Here is a 15,125-nt window from a genome sequence, read left to right as displayed (position 1 = left end):
TTGATTAAGCCCAATTTGATAAAGTTTAAATATTTTTGTGATTTATTTTGTTGATAAATATTTCATGACTAGAATAGCCTAGTTGTCTTTGTCACATCTTATTTGGCATTAGTAAATAATTATAAACTTAACAGATAAACAGATGATATTAGTGATAACACGTGTTATAAGGCTATTTTGCACAATAGGTGTGCCTTGAAATTTTTATTTGTCCTTTGGTGTGCCTTGGGCACAAAAAGTTTGGGAACCACTGCTCTACACCCTTGGAGCATCAAAGGTTTTGTAGAGTAGTATGTGTCGTCCGGATCCGTCGTCGTCGTCGTCGATGCCCCCCCCCCCCCGCGCGCTAAAAGGGTCCCCTCGCAAACGCGCTCCTATCCATCATGTGCGTGTATCCTAGTAGCAGCAGCCTAGGGAAGGGGTGTCGGGATTATAACGATGCATGCTTTCCATAAATCCCCTCACTCGACTCCATCTCCGTGAACTGGCTCGACTTGTTTTGGTTTTCCACTCTTTGTAAGGATGAGTGACTCTAATCGTTTGAACGGGACCGTAAGATCGCTGGACCCGGGCTATGAGTGGAGATATGAGTACTACGACTACGACGATCCTGTGTCTTTTGAGGGGCTTGCAGCGCATCGGTGTAAGTAGGAACCAACACGCCCGGTTTGGTGTGCGCTGGAGATTTGTGCTTGTTTTAACACACGATGCTTATTCAATGGAGGCTTTTCCTCCATGAGGGAGCCTGCATTCAGCAGGCTTCATGAGAGCCTGGTCAAGCTCCTTGCTTAGCTCTACTCCAGAACTTCTAACTCTTTGGATGTTATATGTTATTATAATAATAATAATAATAATAATAATAATAATAATAATAATAATAATAATAATAATAGAGACAATACAATTTTAATTAAACTGATTTTTGTCCCAAACTACATTACTTATTTAGCAGATGATTTTGTCCAAAGCAACTTCAAATAAGTGCATTCACAATGAAGATACAACCCAAAAAGTGAAAGAATAAAAATAAATAATAATATATATATATATTGTGGGAATTAATTTAATTCCCACCACGAAAGATGTACTGGTCTGTGCATTAAAAGTGGAATTATACTACTCTTTTATGTTGATTAGGCTAATGATTATAGTGAGTAGACTTTTGATACTTAAACATAATTGTGTAGGCTATATTGAGTACTTCAATACATTGCAATCGTTGTTAATGCATAATGTTAACAATGTTAACAACTTTAACAAAGCACCTGTTTTTGAGTCTTAACCCTGTGTATTTGTTGCCCTTTAGCTATCGAAATGTTTGCCCCTTTGTCACATAGGGGTCTGTTTTCCATACAGACTCTATTGTGATTGTCTTCTGGGTTGGCCTGGCTGTTTTTGTCATCTTTATGTTCTTTGTTCTGACTCTGCTGGCTAAGACCCGAGCTCCACATCCTGAGTGAGTACCCTCACAGAACCCATCACTTCCCAACCTTAATTCATGTAATTCTGAACACAGCACGCCTCAGTCACAAGTGCCCTTTCTACAATGAAAGAAAAATCCATTTAAATTTCAACATATTTTTGAGAAAAGTTTTAGTCTGGCGACGAACAAAGCCGTGACTCTCTGAATCCCAAGACACGCGTTTCCTCAACTTTTGTCAGTGCCTCACATCTGTACTCCTGTCATCACAGGGAGCGTAGAGGCCAATCATCCTATTTGGCATTATTTGCTAAAAGTAAAAATTGCACTCACATACATATATTTCACTCAACTGGAAGACAATGAGGAGACAATTACCGATGATGAAACTGATGATCCCTCTTTTGTGTGTGCATAGAAGCAGAGAAGCTGTAGTGACGCGCAGAGCACATCTGCCTGGCTGCATGGAGCAGCTGAACCTAAACGTGCTCCAACACAATGCGCCCTTCCCCTCTGAGCCACCCCTGCAGGACACCTCCCGCTCTCTCCTCCCCTGTCTGGTTCATGAGGAGGAGAGAGGCAGCCCGGGAAGCTCCGCGACCACAGGACCCTGTGGCCCCGGAGCTGGAGCAGCTCACAGGGACCTCAGGGTCGGACTGATGGGTGGCCGGGGAGCCACGTGCGATGGACCCCCAGACCTGTCCTCGGGCCCTGCAGCAGCCCTAGGCGCTGGTGTGTTGACCAGAGAGACCCCGGAGAACTTTGATATTCCGAACGTTGTGCACTAGGTTTGGAGAGTGCAAACAGAGCTTAGATATGGACAGGTCTGTCGCGAGGGGACGATGGAGCTGCCAATCATCTTGGAAGGGAGGGGTCAAGCGCGTGGCAGGCAATGTTTGGCCCGGGATCCCTCCCTCAGAATCAACTACTTCATTACGTGTACCTCAAAACCTATTACTGTTTGGTTCTGGTCCACCTCACTAGCCCATAACACTAGCCCATAGCACTAGTTCCCAGATCACCGCAGTAGCCCATAGCACTAGTTGACGTGTGGGTGTGCGTCTAACAATCATAGTGCTTGACATGTGTTTGCTACAAAAGTGCTGAATGTTAATTGGTATAGCCCACTCATGACATGCATTTTTATATTTGGCCTTTGTATTTCCTCAGTGAGTAATACTTTCATGATTTATGGATGAATAGTAAAATCCGTTGACTTTTCAGTCTTGAATAGCCGGCAATAGTGATGTTACGTGCATGACCTCTGTGAGTGTGTGAGAATGAAGGATATATCGGATTGAAGGAAAGATAGACACAAGGTGGTTTTTAGACGCAACTCCGGTGTTGTTATTGTTATTCTGCTGTGGGATTGCTCAAATGTACAATGGTTTTCACGTGGAAGAGATAGGCAATAAGGGGACAACATATTACCCCCGTCTTTCCTACAGAAAATACAGTATTAAATAAAATGCTTATACATGTCATATACCACGCACTTTCACACATCCTAAAAACTGTATTGCAACTCATTCAGGATAAATATGGAACATTTCTATCTTGTGCCATAGAAGTGAATGGCCACAATATATAGAAAATAACAACAGTAAACGACCACAGCACTGCATGTCAAAGGCAATCCCCATAGCAACAGAACTGTTCCAATGCTTAGCTGAAAAAGACAGTGGCTTTGGAAACGCTCATTGCAGAGGCAGTAATGGGTTTTGACTTTGGTTTGGTGAAGAATAAAATTGTTCTGGTCTGGTTTAAAAAATAGTCAATCCTTAGGACAAAAAGAAAAACGTTCAAAGGAATAAGGCTCAATCATTTTACGTGAATTGAACAGTTCAGAGAAACTATACATTGCTCATTTTAAAACCTGTTATGTCATTTGGCAAAGTACGTAACAATATGTTAAAGGAGGATGGAACAAAAGCATATGTGGTACATATGTGCTTGCATGTTTTGCCTTTGACACTCATGGCAATAAGAGTCGTGGTAATGACCATGAACTATTCTTAAAATCCTTACTCAAAGCCGCCAACAATAGGGAAATAATACGCACAACTGAAATACAGTTCATTCTTAATTCATAAAATCCTGTCAACGACTTTCTGTTCCGAGAGAATCAAAAAAAGACAGACAGGCATTTCTCTTTCATTAGCCAGTGTGTTTGTTCTCTGGATTATTCTGCCCTTCCTCTGCTAATTACACGTGATTACATCTCAAAGGGAAACCTCAATAACCCAACTTCTATTTGCAGTAGCTGCAACAGCAAATAAACATGTACCAGCATAGTAACTTAGTGGATATGTGCATGAAACGTGAATGTGGAGAGAATCGATGCGATGTTGAGCTACAGTACCTATCCCATCAACCAGCACCCAGTATAGTTGAAGGAGGAGGAGGAGGAGGAGGAGGAGGAGGAGGAGGAGGATGATCAGGGAGCTGCCGCGTAACCCTGGTACCCTGAGAATCTAATGGCCCAATGGGCGGTCGGCCGTCCATCGCGTTGGAGGATCTGTATGCATGTGCCACCAGGCATAACACCAGGGAGGACAGTCTTGAACTATGTTGTTCATTTAAGATTCGGAACACCTCCCAGGGCTGGAAACTTGAAAGCCCAGTGTCTCCAGTTTGATTAAATCGTGAGGAGGTGAATGGCCCGGGAAGTCCTGCTGCCAGGGGACCCTGCCTGGCAGACACCCGCCTGGCAGACGCCCGCCTGCCCGCTGCCCGCGCGCCCCCCCCCGATACCTATTCCTTGCATATTTCCACCCGCTCTCCGTTAAGTTGAGTGCATAGAAAACCGTTGTGTCCTTCCATTCATCTGGTTAAAAGTTGATCCTCTGTGTTATGTACAAGAACCGGTTAAAGTGTGTGTCTGCACAACGTGAGGTGGAGTCGTGGCGGTGGATCAGCCCTGGAAGGTGTGGACCTCCTCTTGGCTGAAGCCCTGCTGCCTCACCAACCTAGAGGCAGGAAAAGGAGGAATAAATCACACACACAAATACACACACACACACACACACACACACACACACACACTGCATCATTATTTCGAGATTAATTGAAGAAAAAAATTGCAATACATAGAAATAAACAGTCCAGTGGGATCTTAGTCATTGCGGCTGGGTGACTCAGCAGACCAGACTTCAGGAGAGAAACGTGGACCAGGCTGCTACTCACTCCTCTGTGAGCTCTGTGAAGGCGCTGGGTCCACACACGCACACGTATACCCTGGAGCCCTCTGGTCGGCTCAGAAAGTCCCGCAGCATGGACTGCTCCACCCGCCCCTTCTGGCCCGGCCAGCCGTCGCCCGGCTCAGACAGCACGTACTCCGCCTGGAACCTGGGTGACGGAGAAACCGCACAGCCACATGAATGGAACGGAAGCCAAAAGCTGCCCCCCGAGAGGCCAAAGGGGTCGAACACGACCCGACTCCAGAGAGGGTGGAAAGCAGGCAGTGGGCAGAGTGTACGTCACGGCAACATTTCTTTCTCTCCGTTTTCACACAAGGTAAAAAATAAATAAATAAACAGCAATAGAAATGTAGGTGTGAAAAAAAAAACGAAAACGTATGTAAACACTGATCTGCAAGGACAAACTTTGGGCACCTCTGATCTGTAGCTGCTAGTTCATCCATCTGACTGCGCCACGTGATGTCCTTCTCCTGGCGGTTGAAGAGGAGCAGCTTGGTGCTCCTGAGGAAGAGGATAAGAAGCGATGGATCATCACGTTTATATGAACAAGGAAACGTAGAGGAGCGTCTACCCAACTCAAAGTAGCGCGTGTTGATTAAAGGATCACACACACGCACACGCGTCCCCGTACTTGATGCTTCCCAGGTCCTGCAGGGACAGTTGGATGAGCCGGGCCATGGGCGTGAACCCGGTGCCAGCGGCTAATAGGTAGAGGTGGGTGACATCACGGAGGGGGCGGAGACTGAAGGGACCCTCCGGACCGCTGACCATCAGATGGTCACCTAGACGACAGACAATAAAGACGACAAACATGATTACAAAACAACACATTGATCCACACACCAGGTTTCTACTTCTGTGACCACGGCCGAACCAACGTTATTTTCAAACCTATTCAACTCTTTCCTGAAAAGATTTTTTTCTTCTTCTCTATGGAATTTTAATCAAGAGATACCAGTTTCATCAATGTCTTTCATCTATTGGTCTGTTTTGTTGCTGTTAATTGCCGGTTTCCTAAGAGGTACAGCACTACTGTGGGCAGCTTTTGCAGTAAAAGTAAACTCGTCCTCACTCATCGAGTTATTAATAATCTCACCACTGGCCACCAGCCCCGGTTTGCATATGAGGCTCCCAATATGCCTTTATTCATTCTTTTAGAGACAGGGCTGATTATTAACCTATTATTTTCTAAAGGAAGGCCTGGCCCCCGACTCGTATAATATTATTCAGACGCTGGCCCTGGATGACTCCGTATGCAGCCACAGATTCTTCATCAATCATCCAAAAGTGTTCAGTTGCGTGTGCCCTCCGAGAGATAAGGACAGCACAATATCATTTTATCAGTGAATCACTTTCATAGACTTGATCGAGTGGTGTTGTGATGTCTCTTCACTGCTTTAGTATGAATCATTCAGCTGCCTCATTTATCAGTCGTCTCTCTTCTTTCACCCTGTTTGACATGGTAGTGTTGCCAGCGTTTCACTTTTATTTCACCGTCCAAGTAATAAATGAAGAGTGTTTTCAGGGGTACTAAATTACTGTGGGACTAGACCAAGCACATAATGAACGTTTGTTATGTTCATAATGACCCTCAATTAAAGTAATGGCTCAACAAAGCGTATTTGTTATCTGACTAGATCAATTAATAAAGTTTGGATGGAATATTAAAGATATATATTGCTCACTCTTACCATAAGGTTTGAATTGATTGTATTTAAATTTGTACGCAGAAGAAAAGTTTTACATTAGCAAGGTACACCCATAAAATGTTGACATGATAAAAGAAATTACGGACGGACGGACACAAACAGACACAGACACAGACACCGACAGACACAGACAGACACAGACAGACAGACACAGACAGACACAGACAGACACAGACAGACACAGACAGACACAGACAGACACAGACAGACACAGACAGACACAGACAGACACAGACAGACAGACAGACAGACAGACAGACAGGTTACCGATGTGCAGGGTGTCGAGTTGCGGGGTGAAGAGTCCGTCAGGGTAGACCTTGATCATGAGGAAGAGGTCTGAGCCGTGGGTCTGGTCTTGGGAGGCTGGGTCCACCGGGTCCACCGGGACCACCGGGACCACCGGGATCAGGGACTGCTCCACTGGCGTGTATGGCTTCACCACCTCAGCATCTGGACAACGTGGACAAGGACCATCATGTGGTGGTACGCTCAGATCAGTTCTTTAACCTATGGCTCATTACAAGTCATATTTCGCACACGTCATTTCTGGGGTGCGGAGTAGACTCCAGAAGATTCTGGATTCCATCCCGTCTGTTCTGGGAATTTATTCTAAACATAACATGTAAACGGTGGCATCAGAGAAACTATTTAATTTATTTTGTTTAGTAAATGGTTTTAATTTGAGGAGCAACACAGTGGAAGATCTGTGGATGAGATGACGGATGAGTAACACAGTAGCCACCCACATACCTTGGACCTGGGTTTTGAGGTAGACATGCTTCCCAACAGGCACGTGCATGACCGACCCACAGCCCAGCTGCAGCCGGAACACCGAGGTGTTGTGGTTGACCTCCGTCTTTGACACCAACACGCAATCCCTATAGTGGAGTGCTGCAAGGAAGGACAGCAGAAACAACATGCCTAAAAGTTACTAATAATACTAATAAGAGATTTTTTTGCGTTATACAGGAACTCAAAATGAGGGACAATAAGTTAAAACTGAAAAAAAAAAATGCAGAGAAAAAACAAAGAAAAATTCAGTACTCCAAGGGCCCCGTTTCCCGAAAGCATCGTTAGCCTAAGTGGTTCATGAAGTTCGTTGTACGAAAGTCCTGAAAACACTCGTAGCTAACGAGGGCTCCAGGGGTACTCGTAGGGTGCTAAGAGCATCGTTACTACAGCCTGAGCGGCGTCACCAGCAGACGTTCCGTGGTATTGGATGCGTTTTATTAAAAACACATCCAATACCACGGAATGTCCATCTGATGCAAATTCGCAATACCCCAAAAACAGTGGTTACCGCCGATATACAACTCATAGACTACTTTTAGATTTAAACAGCGAAAACATAGACACGTTAGAAGTCAACAACAATAACATCATTTATTGCCGCCATTTAAAATTCCAAAAACACATGAGCAGCCGAAATTTGCCGATCAAACACCACGTCACAAGACATAAAATAAAATAAAATGATTCCATTGCTCTTGTGTGGGAGGTTGCTTTTGAGCTGCACTTGCTGTCTCCCTCTGATTTTAATTCAACCATCGTGGTTAAAATGTCCTCATATTGATCAATGACAGAAGACATAATGTACCAGAATCATGCTGAGACCAGCGGGTGTCAAAGAAATTCTGCAGGCGTTTTTTGTTGCGATTGTTTGCATTAAGCACCTTAGGCGCTTCGGTGAGGCTGTGAAGAAGTTCACTATTTATTGGACCCCGTCTAGACAGTTACGAACAACCTTGACCGTTCATCGCGTTTGTAGCCTACACTCAGACACAAACTCATTATTGCAAATTATTCGAAAGAGGTCTAGACTCCGTGCGCAGCCCCGCCTTCTCCAGTCAACCAAGAAAGCCCGCACCCGCGCCCCCTCGGTTTTACACAGGAAACTTAAGATAAGACGGTGAAAACCACCGGGCGTGCCAAGCTGCGACCAAACCGGCTTGGCAGTATAAAAAGCCCTATACATCATCCTGCCCTACAATATGGGCAGGATCTAGACCAGGGATGGGCAACTTTCATGATAAAGAGGGCCACATTTTTCATCATAACCATCGGAGGGCCACATGACTGCACACTTCAACTAAACGTGAGCCGAGAGAAGCTACACAATTTTGAATTTGGTAGATATGATTTCCTGTATTCTGGTGCATTTTGGGGATGGCCACTAGTACCTAAAAAATCATCCAGAATCATAACCTATGTACGGTATGTTAATTGAACCAACATACCTTCATTTCATGTTTTCCATGCTCAAACAGCCACATGAATGGTCAGTATTTTTATCAGTGCAAAGGGCTCACATACATCATCATTCAATGAAGTCAAAAAACTGAAAAACAGTGGCCCAACATTAAGTGCAACAACTCAATGAACTCAAACCCAACAAGCAGTTGTAGTAGTTGTAGTGGCGACATAAGTGGATGTCTTTAATGACTGATATCGCTTCTAAGCAAACTAGACGCATGGGTTTGCCTTCGAATTCTATGAATTCTTCTCATCTTTCTTGACCGAGTTTTCTGTAACTCGATCAATTATTATTATTCTTTTTTTTTTTATTATGTGCAGGCCTGACTGAGTGAGGATGCGGGCCGCACTGAGTGAGGATGCGGGCCGCCAGTTGCCCATCCCCGATCTAGACCAAGCTCTCCTAATCGGGTCAGCAATAGCTGTGTGTCAATGCTTTTAATGATGATGAATGAATGGAACGTTGCATTTTTAATGTTCACATCAAAGATTATAGACTAGAGAGTGCGCACCAATCAATGAAACCTCATGCGGAATCAGATCAAGTCTGCTCTCTTTGATGCGCAAAGAATGTTTCAGAAATCAACACATTCAGATTAATGTAGTTGTCACACAAGCTATCTTTGACTTTTGTAATATGGAATTATTCCTGGGGGGAAAATGCCGTGAACAAATATACACACAGTGCGTTCAGGATTAGGACCAATAAAGCATATGTCGGCCTAGGCCTAATCAATTGTGTTTTAATATTTGTAGCATTCATATTATTGTAGTCTATTCTTTTCGTAGGATACTCTGCTGTTGGCCATGAAGGGGAGATATTTGAACCCTTTTTAACCTTATTTTCCTGCGACATTCCTGCGTCTCCCCCTCCTACAGAGCCCATTTCAGCACCGTGTCAATGGACAGTTACAAGCCGACGAACGTCGTTAGAGCAGTGCATGCACGCGCGTTCATGTTAAGAGGAGTTTCGGGAGAGTAAAGAAATTTACGAACGTTTGCAAGATCCTTCGTGAGAATGATCGTACGTGCTTGGATCCATCGTTATCGGGAAACGGGGTCCAGATAAATGAATAAGCATGCAAATGTAAACAACAAAAACATTTGCAGCATGCATAAAGTGTGACTATAATTAAGCATCACACACATGCAAGAAGTTGAGCACTTCTTGGTCTCACCTCTGTCTTTCTGACGCAGGAAGCTGTTATGAAACTCTAGAGGCTGACCCACACTGGCCCATTTCCCCTTGGCCTGCTTGGGTATGCTCAGCTGGATTTTCCCGACAGACCCTGCTGTCTGGACTGCTCCAACAAAAACAAAACAACACAGAAGGTATGATTAGGGTCAGGGTGGATGTCAGAGAAACATTGGCAATCAATCAAGCAGCCATTCGCCGTAGTACTTGCCTTCAACACTCCCCTCTACCTCTTCAGTTAGGCCTAAAATAAACATGAAAAGAGGAATCAAAAAGTTACCTACAAACAATGATAATAAAAAAATCCTCCTACATGGAAGGCTTGTTTTATTAGAGCATATCTGATAGGCAAGCCAAGAAAACGACAGATTAACGTTTCCATGCGTCTCACCAGACACCGATGCACCTGAAAATGCAATCAAACTCTTTTGAACTCACGTAGATGAAGCATGTAGGACATGTTTCCCAGCAGGGCCTCCAGTCGCAAGACGCCGCCCTGCAGGTCGATGGTGGCACAGCCTGAGCGGGGGATCTGACGTGGGAGGGTAGGAGAAAACAGTGTTGGTCAATAGGAATGACCATGTTACAGCAATCGCCTCCAGAAAATGATGTAGAGCAACGGTTTCAAACAAGGGATAGCTACTGGGCCGCATTCAATAAACAGGTACACTAAAGGATTGGTTCTTTAAACCCAGTTGTAGATCACTTCAGGGTAATTCCTATGTGTGCCAAATACTCATTCAGACTATGGAATTTGCGTTTGACAAATCACATTTCATATCACTCTGAAACAGAGTGAAAACTGATACCCAATCTAATTCTGATATTCATGTTAATTTCGAAATCCAAGTCCTGTATTCCATCCATTGATATAGATCTCTGTGGGCCTGCTGAGGGTCCAGCTCTACTGGGCCCTGGCTTAAGAGAGTTGGAGAAAAGCTGGTGTGTATAGTATTTGGCAGACTGAAGAGTTGGTGAGGCGCTTCAATAAATGCCTTTTTAGTGGATGTTGTCTTTCGTAATAATAGTTCAATTAATTAACAAAGATAATTATACTCCTTTGTTATACTCTTCAGCCTAAGCTCATTGAGTTGTTATTGGTTCCAATTAGCTTGATGCATATTCCAATCCAAATCTTTGGAGTGCAATTAAAATCAAGAAGAATTTGGTGGACAGACAGCTTAAAAGCACTATTACAACCCTCTTTAGATTGATCAATTATCTTCACAGTTTTGCATAAACCCCAAAATGCAAATGCAACATTTCATAAACCAGAAGGGAACACAGAAAGTAAGCATCAAGCAATCGTTGGTTACCTTTCTCTTGGTATAAACAACAATATTAACAGTGGAGTCTGTTTGGAACCAGTCGAACCTAGGGAACAAGGGGACAACAGGGTCATTGTGATTGTTATGAATTTAACAGCAACAAACAAACCAATGGCCACCTCTAACACTTAAGGGCATACAAGGTAAGGGATGCACAGGCAAACTCTAGTAGAGTTCTACCGTGGTCGAGAATCCTTCTCTGAAGGAGGGGCAAATCCGGTCGGGCGCAGCATCATAGAAGATGGAGAGGTGGGGGAGGCCATCAGTGGTGGTGGAGGAAGAGGAGGAGTGAGACCTGCCCAAAAGAAGAAGATAAGAGGAGTGAGGTCATCAAGAGGTGTGAACAGCATTCTAAGAAAGAAACACAATGTTGATCCACACTACTGTATGTTAGATAATGGGTTACTGTACCGTTCAGGTTGGAGCTGATGACCTTCTTCTGAGACAGAGCTGGTCAAAGACAAGGCAAATTTGAATTAAAGTGGCAGGGATTCTCTCTTAGCTAAACGGCAGATGGCCGTTTAGCTAAAGATAGTAAGAAAAACAAAGTGGCCCTGTTGCACATCCCTAGGTTGCTAGCAAGTGTGTGTTATTGTACCTTTGACAGCCAGCGGTTTGACGGCCATCCTGCCCACTAGGCACTCTTTCAGCATAGATTCATAGTTAACCCACCGATGGACCTGTGAAATAAGAACATTCCTTTATTCAATTCCCATCTAAATCCTCTCAAGCACAAATACCCCACGTCAACATGTGAGGAACAGTTGTTGGACCAAAAACCCATTTCACTAACCAGGCTAAAGGAACAAAGAAAACCGTCTCAGGGTAGTTTTCAGTGGAACTGAAACACGGTATGAAGACACACTGCGTACGTAGTCAATATTAACAAAAAAATGTTTTAATTCAGAGATAGAAGTTCTAACGCAAAGTTATTTTAATTTGATTACAATAATAACGCATTACTCTTTTTTTTTTTACTGTGATTTTGAAATGATGCCTGATTATAATTGCAGTAAGTGACAGCTTGGTTATAATTCCCAAATCTGTGGTGCTACTTATTTGAATTAAACTACACTTAGTAACTGTTGGTTTATAATTGTACTAAGTAACTGCCCGTTTACAATTCCCAAATCTGTGGTGCTACTTATTTGAATTAAACTACACTTAGTAACTGTTGGTTAACAATTGTACTAAGTAACTGCCCGTTTACAATTCCCAAATCGGAGGTGTTCCGTAAGTTTTAATATTTCACCCAAACCGAGTGAGTCAATAGAACTCCGTCAAGATCACTTGGTCTAGTTTATGCTCATTGAGTACATTTGGTATGAATGATAGTGTTTCATTCCATTTGATAATCAAATTTTATTTTATTGGAATGGATTTAAAACATAATTTAAAAAATGTGATTAATCGTGATTTAACTCACCAATACTATGCGATTAATCGTGATAACATTTTAAATAGTTTGACAACCCTAATTTCTATCCTTTTTTAGTTTGGGCAATTTTTTAGTTTGGGCAATATGGGAAAAAGATATGGATTTTTTTCCCACATTATCCTGCTATTTATATTTACTGTATATAGGGATGGAATCCTCAATCCAGCCTAGAAGACTAGTGTTTCTGTTCCACTTTAAATGTCGATTTGTGGGAGAGAGCAGTGAGAGCAAGATTTTGAAACACAACACAATAGAATTCCCCTCCCTCCATACACAAGATTCACAGGGAGAGAGCGAACTTATCTGAAGTGCACTAATTGTTCAGATAGGAGCCAGAAGCAGTCTCAAAATCGATATGGGCCCATACAGCAGTAGAAAGAAAATCACTAGACCATTCTACTCACCAATAGAAAATGCCTATACCATTTTTGGCAAATGACACTCCAAATAGCTCTTCAATTTTACCTACACACCTTGAACTGTCAACCAGCATGAACTATATCTTGCATGCTCTGCATTCACTCTAGTAAAACTGACTGCAGCATGCCTACCTGATCAAACAGTTCAGTGCCGTCTTTCCCTGCCGCCTTCATCAGCTCCTCTTCCCCCCCTGGATGGTAGTCCATGTAGGGCGTCACATTGTACACCATGCCTTTAGCCATGAAGATCAACCCATGAGAATACTATTGGCTATAGATATGTCATGAATTTATATATATATTATTTTATAAGCAGCAGCATCGATTAAACAAAATAATTATATCACAACTGTTAATCATGCAAGTATGGCACGACGTTTCTTAACTAACTCTATGGAGAATTACGATTTTTAACCTGCCAGTATGGACACTATAGAATGGGTTTTCTACAAATGAAAACCCATACTAAAAGATAATGAAAGCAATCACTTAAGGTAAAATAGCCATGAGATAATAAATCTGTTATGCTCAACAACTAGAACAATATCACACTAGTTCGTCCCTTTGTTTTGACTGTAGGCATCAGACTAGACTAACCTCGTATGCACGTCCAGCAGTCGTCTCTTCTGCCGTGTTTCTTCAGTTCCTCCTCAGTGACCTCAATCAAGCGGCCTCTCAGCCCCGTGTGGTCTCGCCCACTCTTGGCAAAACGGATCCAGTCCATCAGACTGTGTCCCGGCTTCAAGGCCACCTAACCAGTGAGAGCAAACGTGTGGACATCAGATTCTATCATGTAGGCCTAAATGTACAGTTGGTATACCAAATAATATACAGCAATTCAAGTAGTATTATTTACAGTGCTTCAGTATCATAAGTCAAGTTTCTTATCGCAGTCAGGAGAAACTGACAATGCATATTGTTCACCTGTTGAGCTATTAAGGGGAGTTGACTTTGGTTTATAACTTAGCATAACAACCTGAGTTTACCTTGTTCCTCCCGGACTGTCCTGCCGGGGCCACCCGCTGCTGGGAGCCCGCCGCCGGGAACGACTGGGTCGGGACGTTCAGCATCTTGACTATCCGGAAGGATCCCAAACGTCGAAAGATATCTATTGGATCACCGTGAAATCAAACCATTAACAATGGTTTACTACAAACGTCTCCTTTCACGGGCCAGTGAGAATCATTCCGCTGTGTTGACACAGTTCTTCAAAGCGGAGAGAGTTGAACACCGGTGTCTACTCTAGAGGACTGGTTAGATAGCATAGCTAGCCAAGCTAGCACAGCTAGTCTAGCGTGACCAAAAGTCAGTATCATCAAGGCTTCTAACTTACAGTCAACGCAGGAGGCGTGTTGAACATGGTATGTCCTGATGTAACCAGTTACCTACTCCGGATATGTCAAAGGAACGCCATCAGAGTTTTTCGCATACTAGTTGGACCGCCCTGTCTGTTGAAATGTCCTGTCCACACTGTGGTAAATAAACAACTGGGTCCAGGTTATGACGTAAACAAGAGGCGCCCGGCGCTTCACTGCCCTCTACTGGCGATTTGAGAATCACAGGTTGACCGGCTACTTCAAATAATCGATCATAATAATAAAAATAATAGGCTACATTAATTAAAGCCAGAAATCGAATCAAATTAATCAATCTTATTTTCTAATGTTGTCAACGTCATTGTGGGATATTTGTATAATGGCATAAAAAGAGCCCTATAGAGAGATGTCCCCAGATCTATATCAATAAAACCGAAATTAAACCTAAGTATAGTCAACAATTATTTGCAAAAAGCGCTGAGCTATGGAAATAATTTTTAATCAAAATACAGCCAATATGCATGTATTTTAACAATGTTTACTTTTATAAAATATCACTACTAAAAATAGACCTACCTGTCATGATATTAGTGAAAGAGTGTGCTGCAGATGAAACATAATTCCTTCTTTCCTCACGTTCATCCTCCTCTTCCTCGTCGTCAGAATCGGTGTCGTCATAATTTGGTCTGTTGGTGTAAAGCATCGGGAAATGATGACAGTCCCACAAGTGGGAGGAAGCCTGAAACAGACGAATATGCAATAATCTACCACGACACATTGCATAGCGTTTGTTGTTTTAACTGAGAGTGTTTCATAGCATGCCCGAGTGGTAACATGGCGTAGGTCT

The 15,125-nt window shown here is 43.1% G+C and overlaps 2 protein-coding genes across 6 annotated transcripts; one reads left to right on the top strand and one right to left on the bottom strand.

Annotated features, from left to right (window-relative positions):
- The first annotated feature begins 254 nt into the window (after positions 1–254).
- Positions 255–3,082, top strand: LOC132467724 (melanocortin-2 receptor accessory protein 2A-like). Its single transcript, XM_060065237.1, has 3 exons — positions 255–643; positions 1,357–1,456; positions 1,839–3,082. The coding sequence occupies exons 1-3, from the start codon at positions 523–525 to the stop codon at positions 2,206–2,208; spliced, it is 591 nt and encodes a 196-aa protein (XP_059921220.1). The 5' UTR covers positions 255–522; the 3' UTR covers positions 2,209–3,082.
- Positions 2,741–15,125, bottom strand: LOC132467723 (cytochrome b5 reductase 4). Of its 5 annotated transcripts, none has more exons than XM_060065231.1 (17): positions 14,855–15,124; positions 13,949–14,070; positions 13,560–13,713; positions 13,095–13,195; positions 11,704–11,785; positions 11,517–11,555; positions 11,286–11,400; positions 11,094–11,151; positions 10,216–10,309; positions 9,989–10,021; positions 9,761–9,883; positions 7,080–7,220; positions 6,597–6,779; positions 5,252–5,402; positions 5,035–5,121; positions 4,607–4,768; positions 2,741–4,389 (listed from the first exon to the last, which is right to left on the bottom strand). In XM_060065231.1, the coding sequence occupies exons 1-17, from the start codon at positions 15,054–15,056 to the stop codon at positions 4,335–4,337; spliced, it is 1,902 nt and encodes a 633-aa protein (XP_059921214.1). In that variant the 5' UTR covers positions 15,057–15,124; the 3' UTR covers positions 2,741–4,334. The 5 variants fall into 5 exon arrangements, with proteins under 5 accessions (XP_059921214.1, XP_059921218.1, XP_059921217.1 ...); XM_060065235.1 differs by lacking the exon at positions 14,855–15,124 and adding an exon at positions 14,352–14,476; XM_060065234.1 differs by lacking the exon at positions 14,855–15,124 and adding an exon at positions 14,296–14,455.

The sequence above is a fragment of the Gadus macrocephalus genome, chromosome 11, assembly GCF_031168955.1.
Source record: "Gadus macrocephalus chromosome 11, ASM3116895v1".
In the NCBI taxonomy this organism is placed as follows: Eukaryota; Metazoa; Chordata; class Actinopteri; order Gadiformes; family Gadidae; genus Gadus; species Gadus macrocephalus.
The sequence above is the reverse complement of the archived record's forward strand: the minus strand, read 5'-3'. Positions and strand labels throughout refer to the sequence as shown.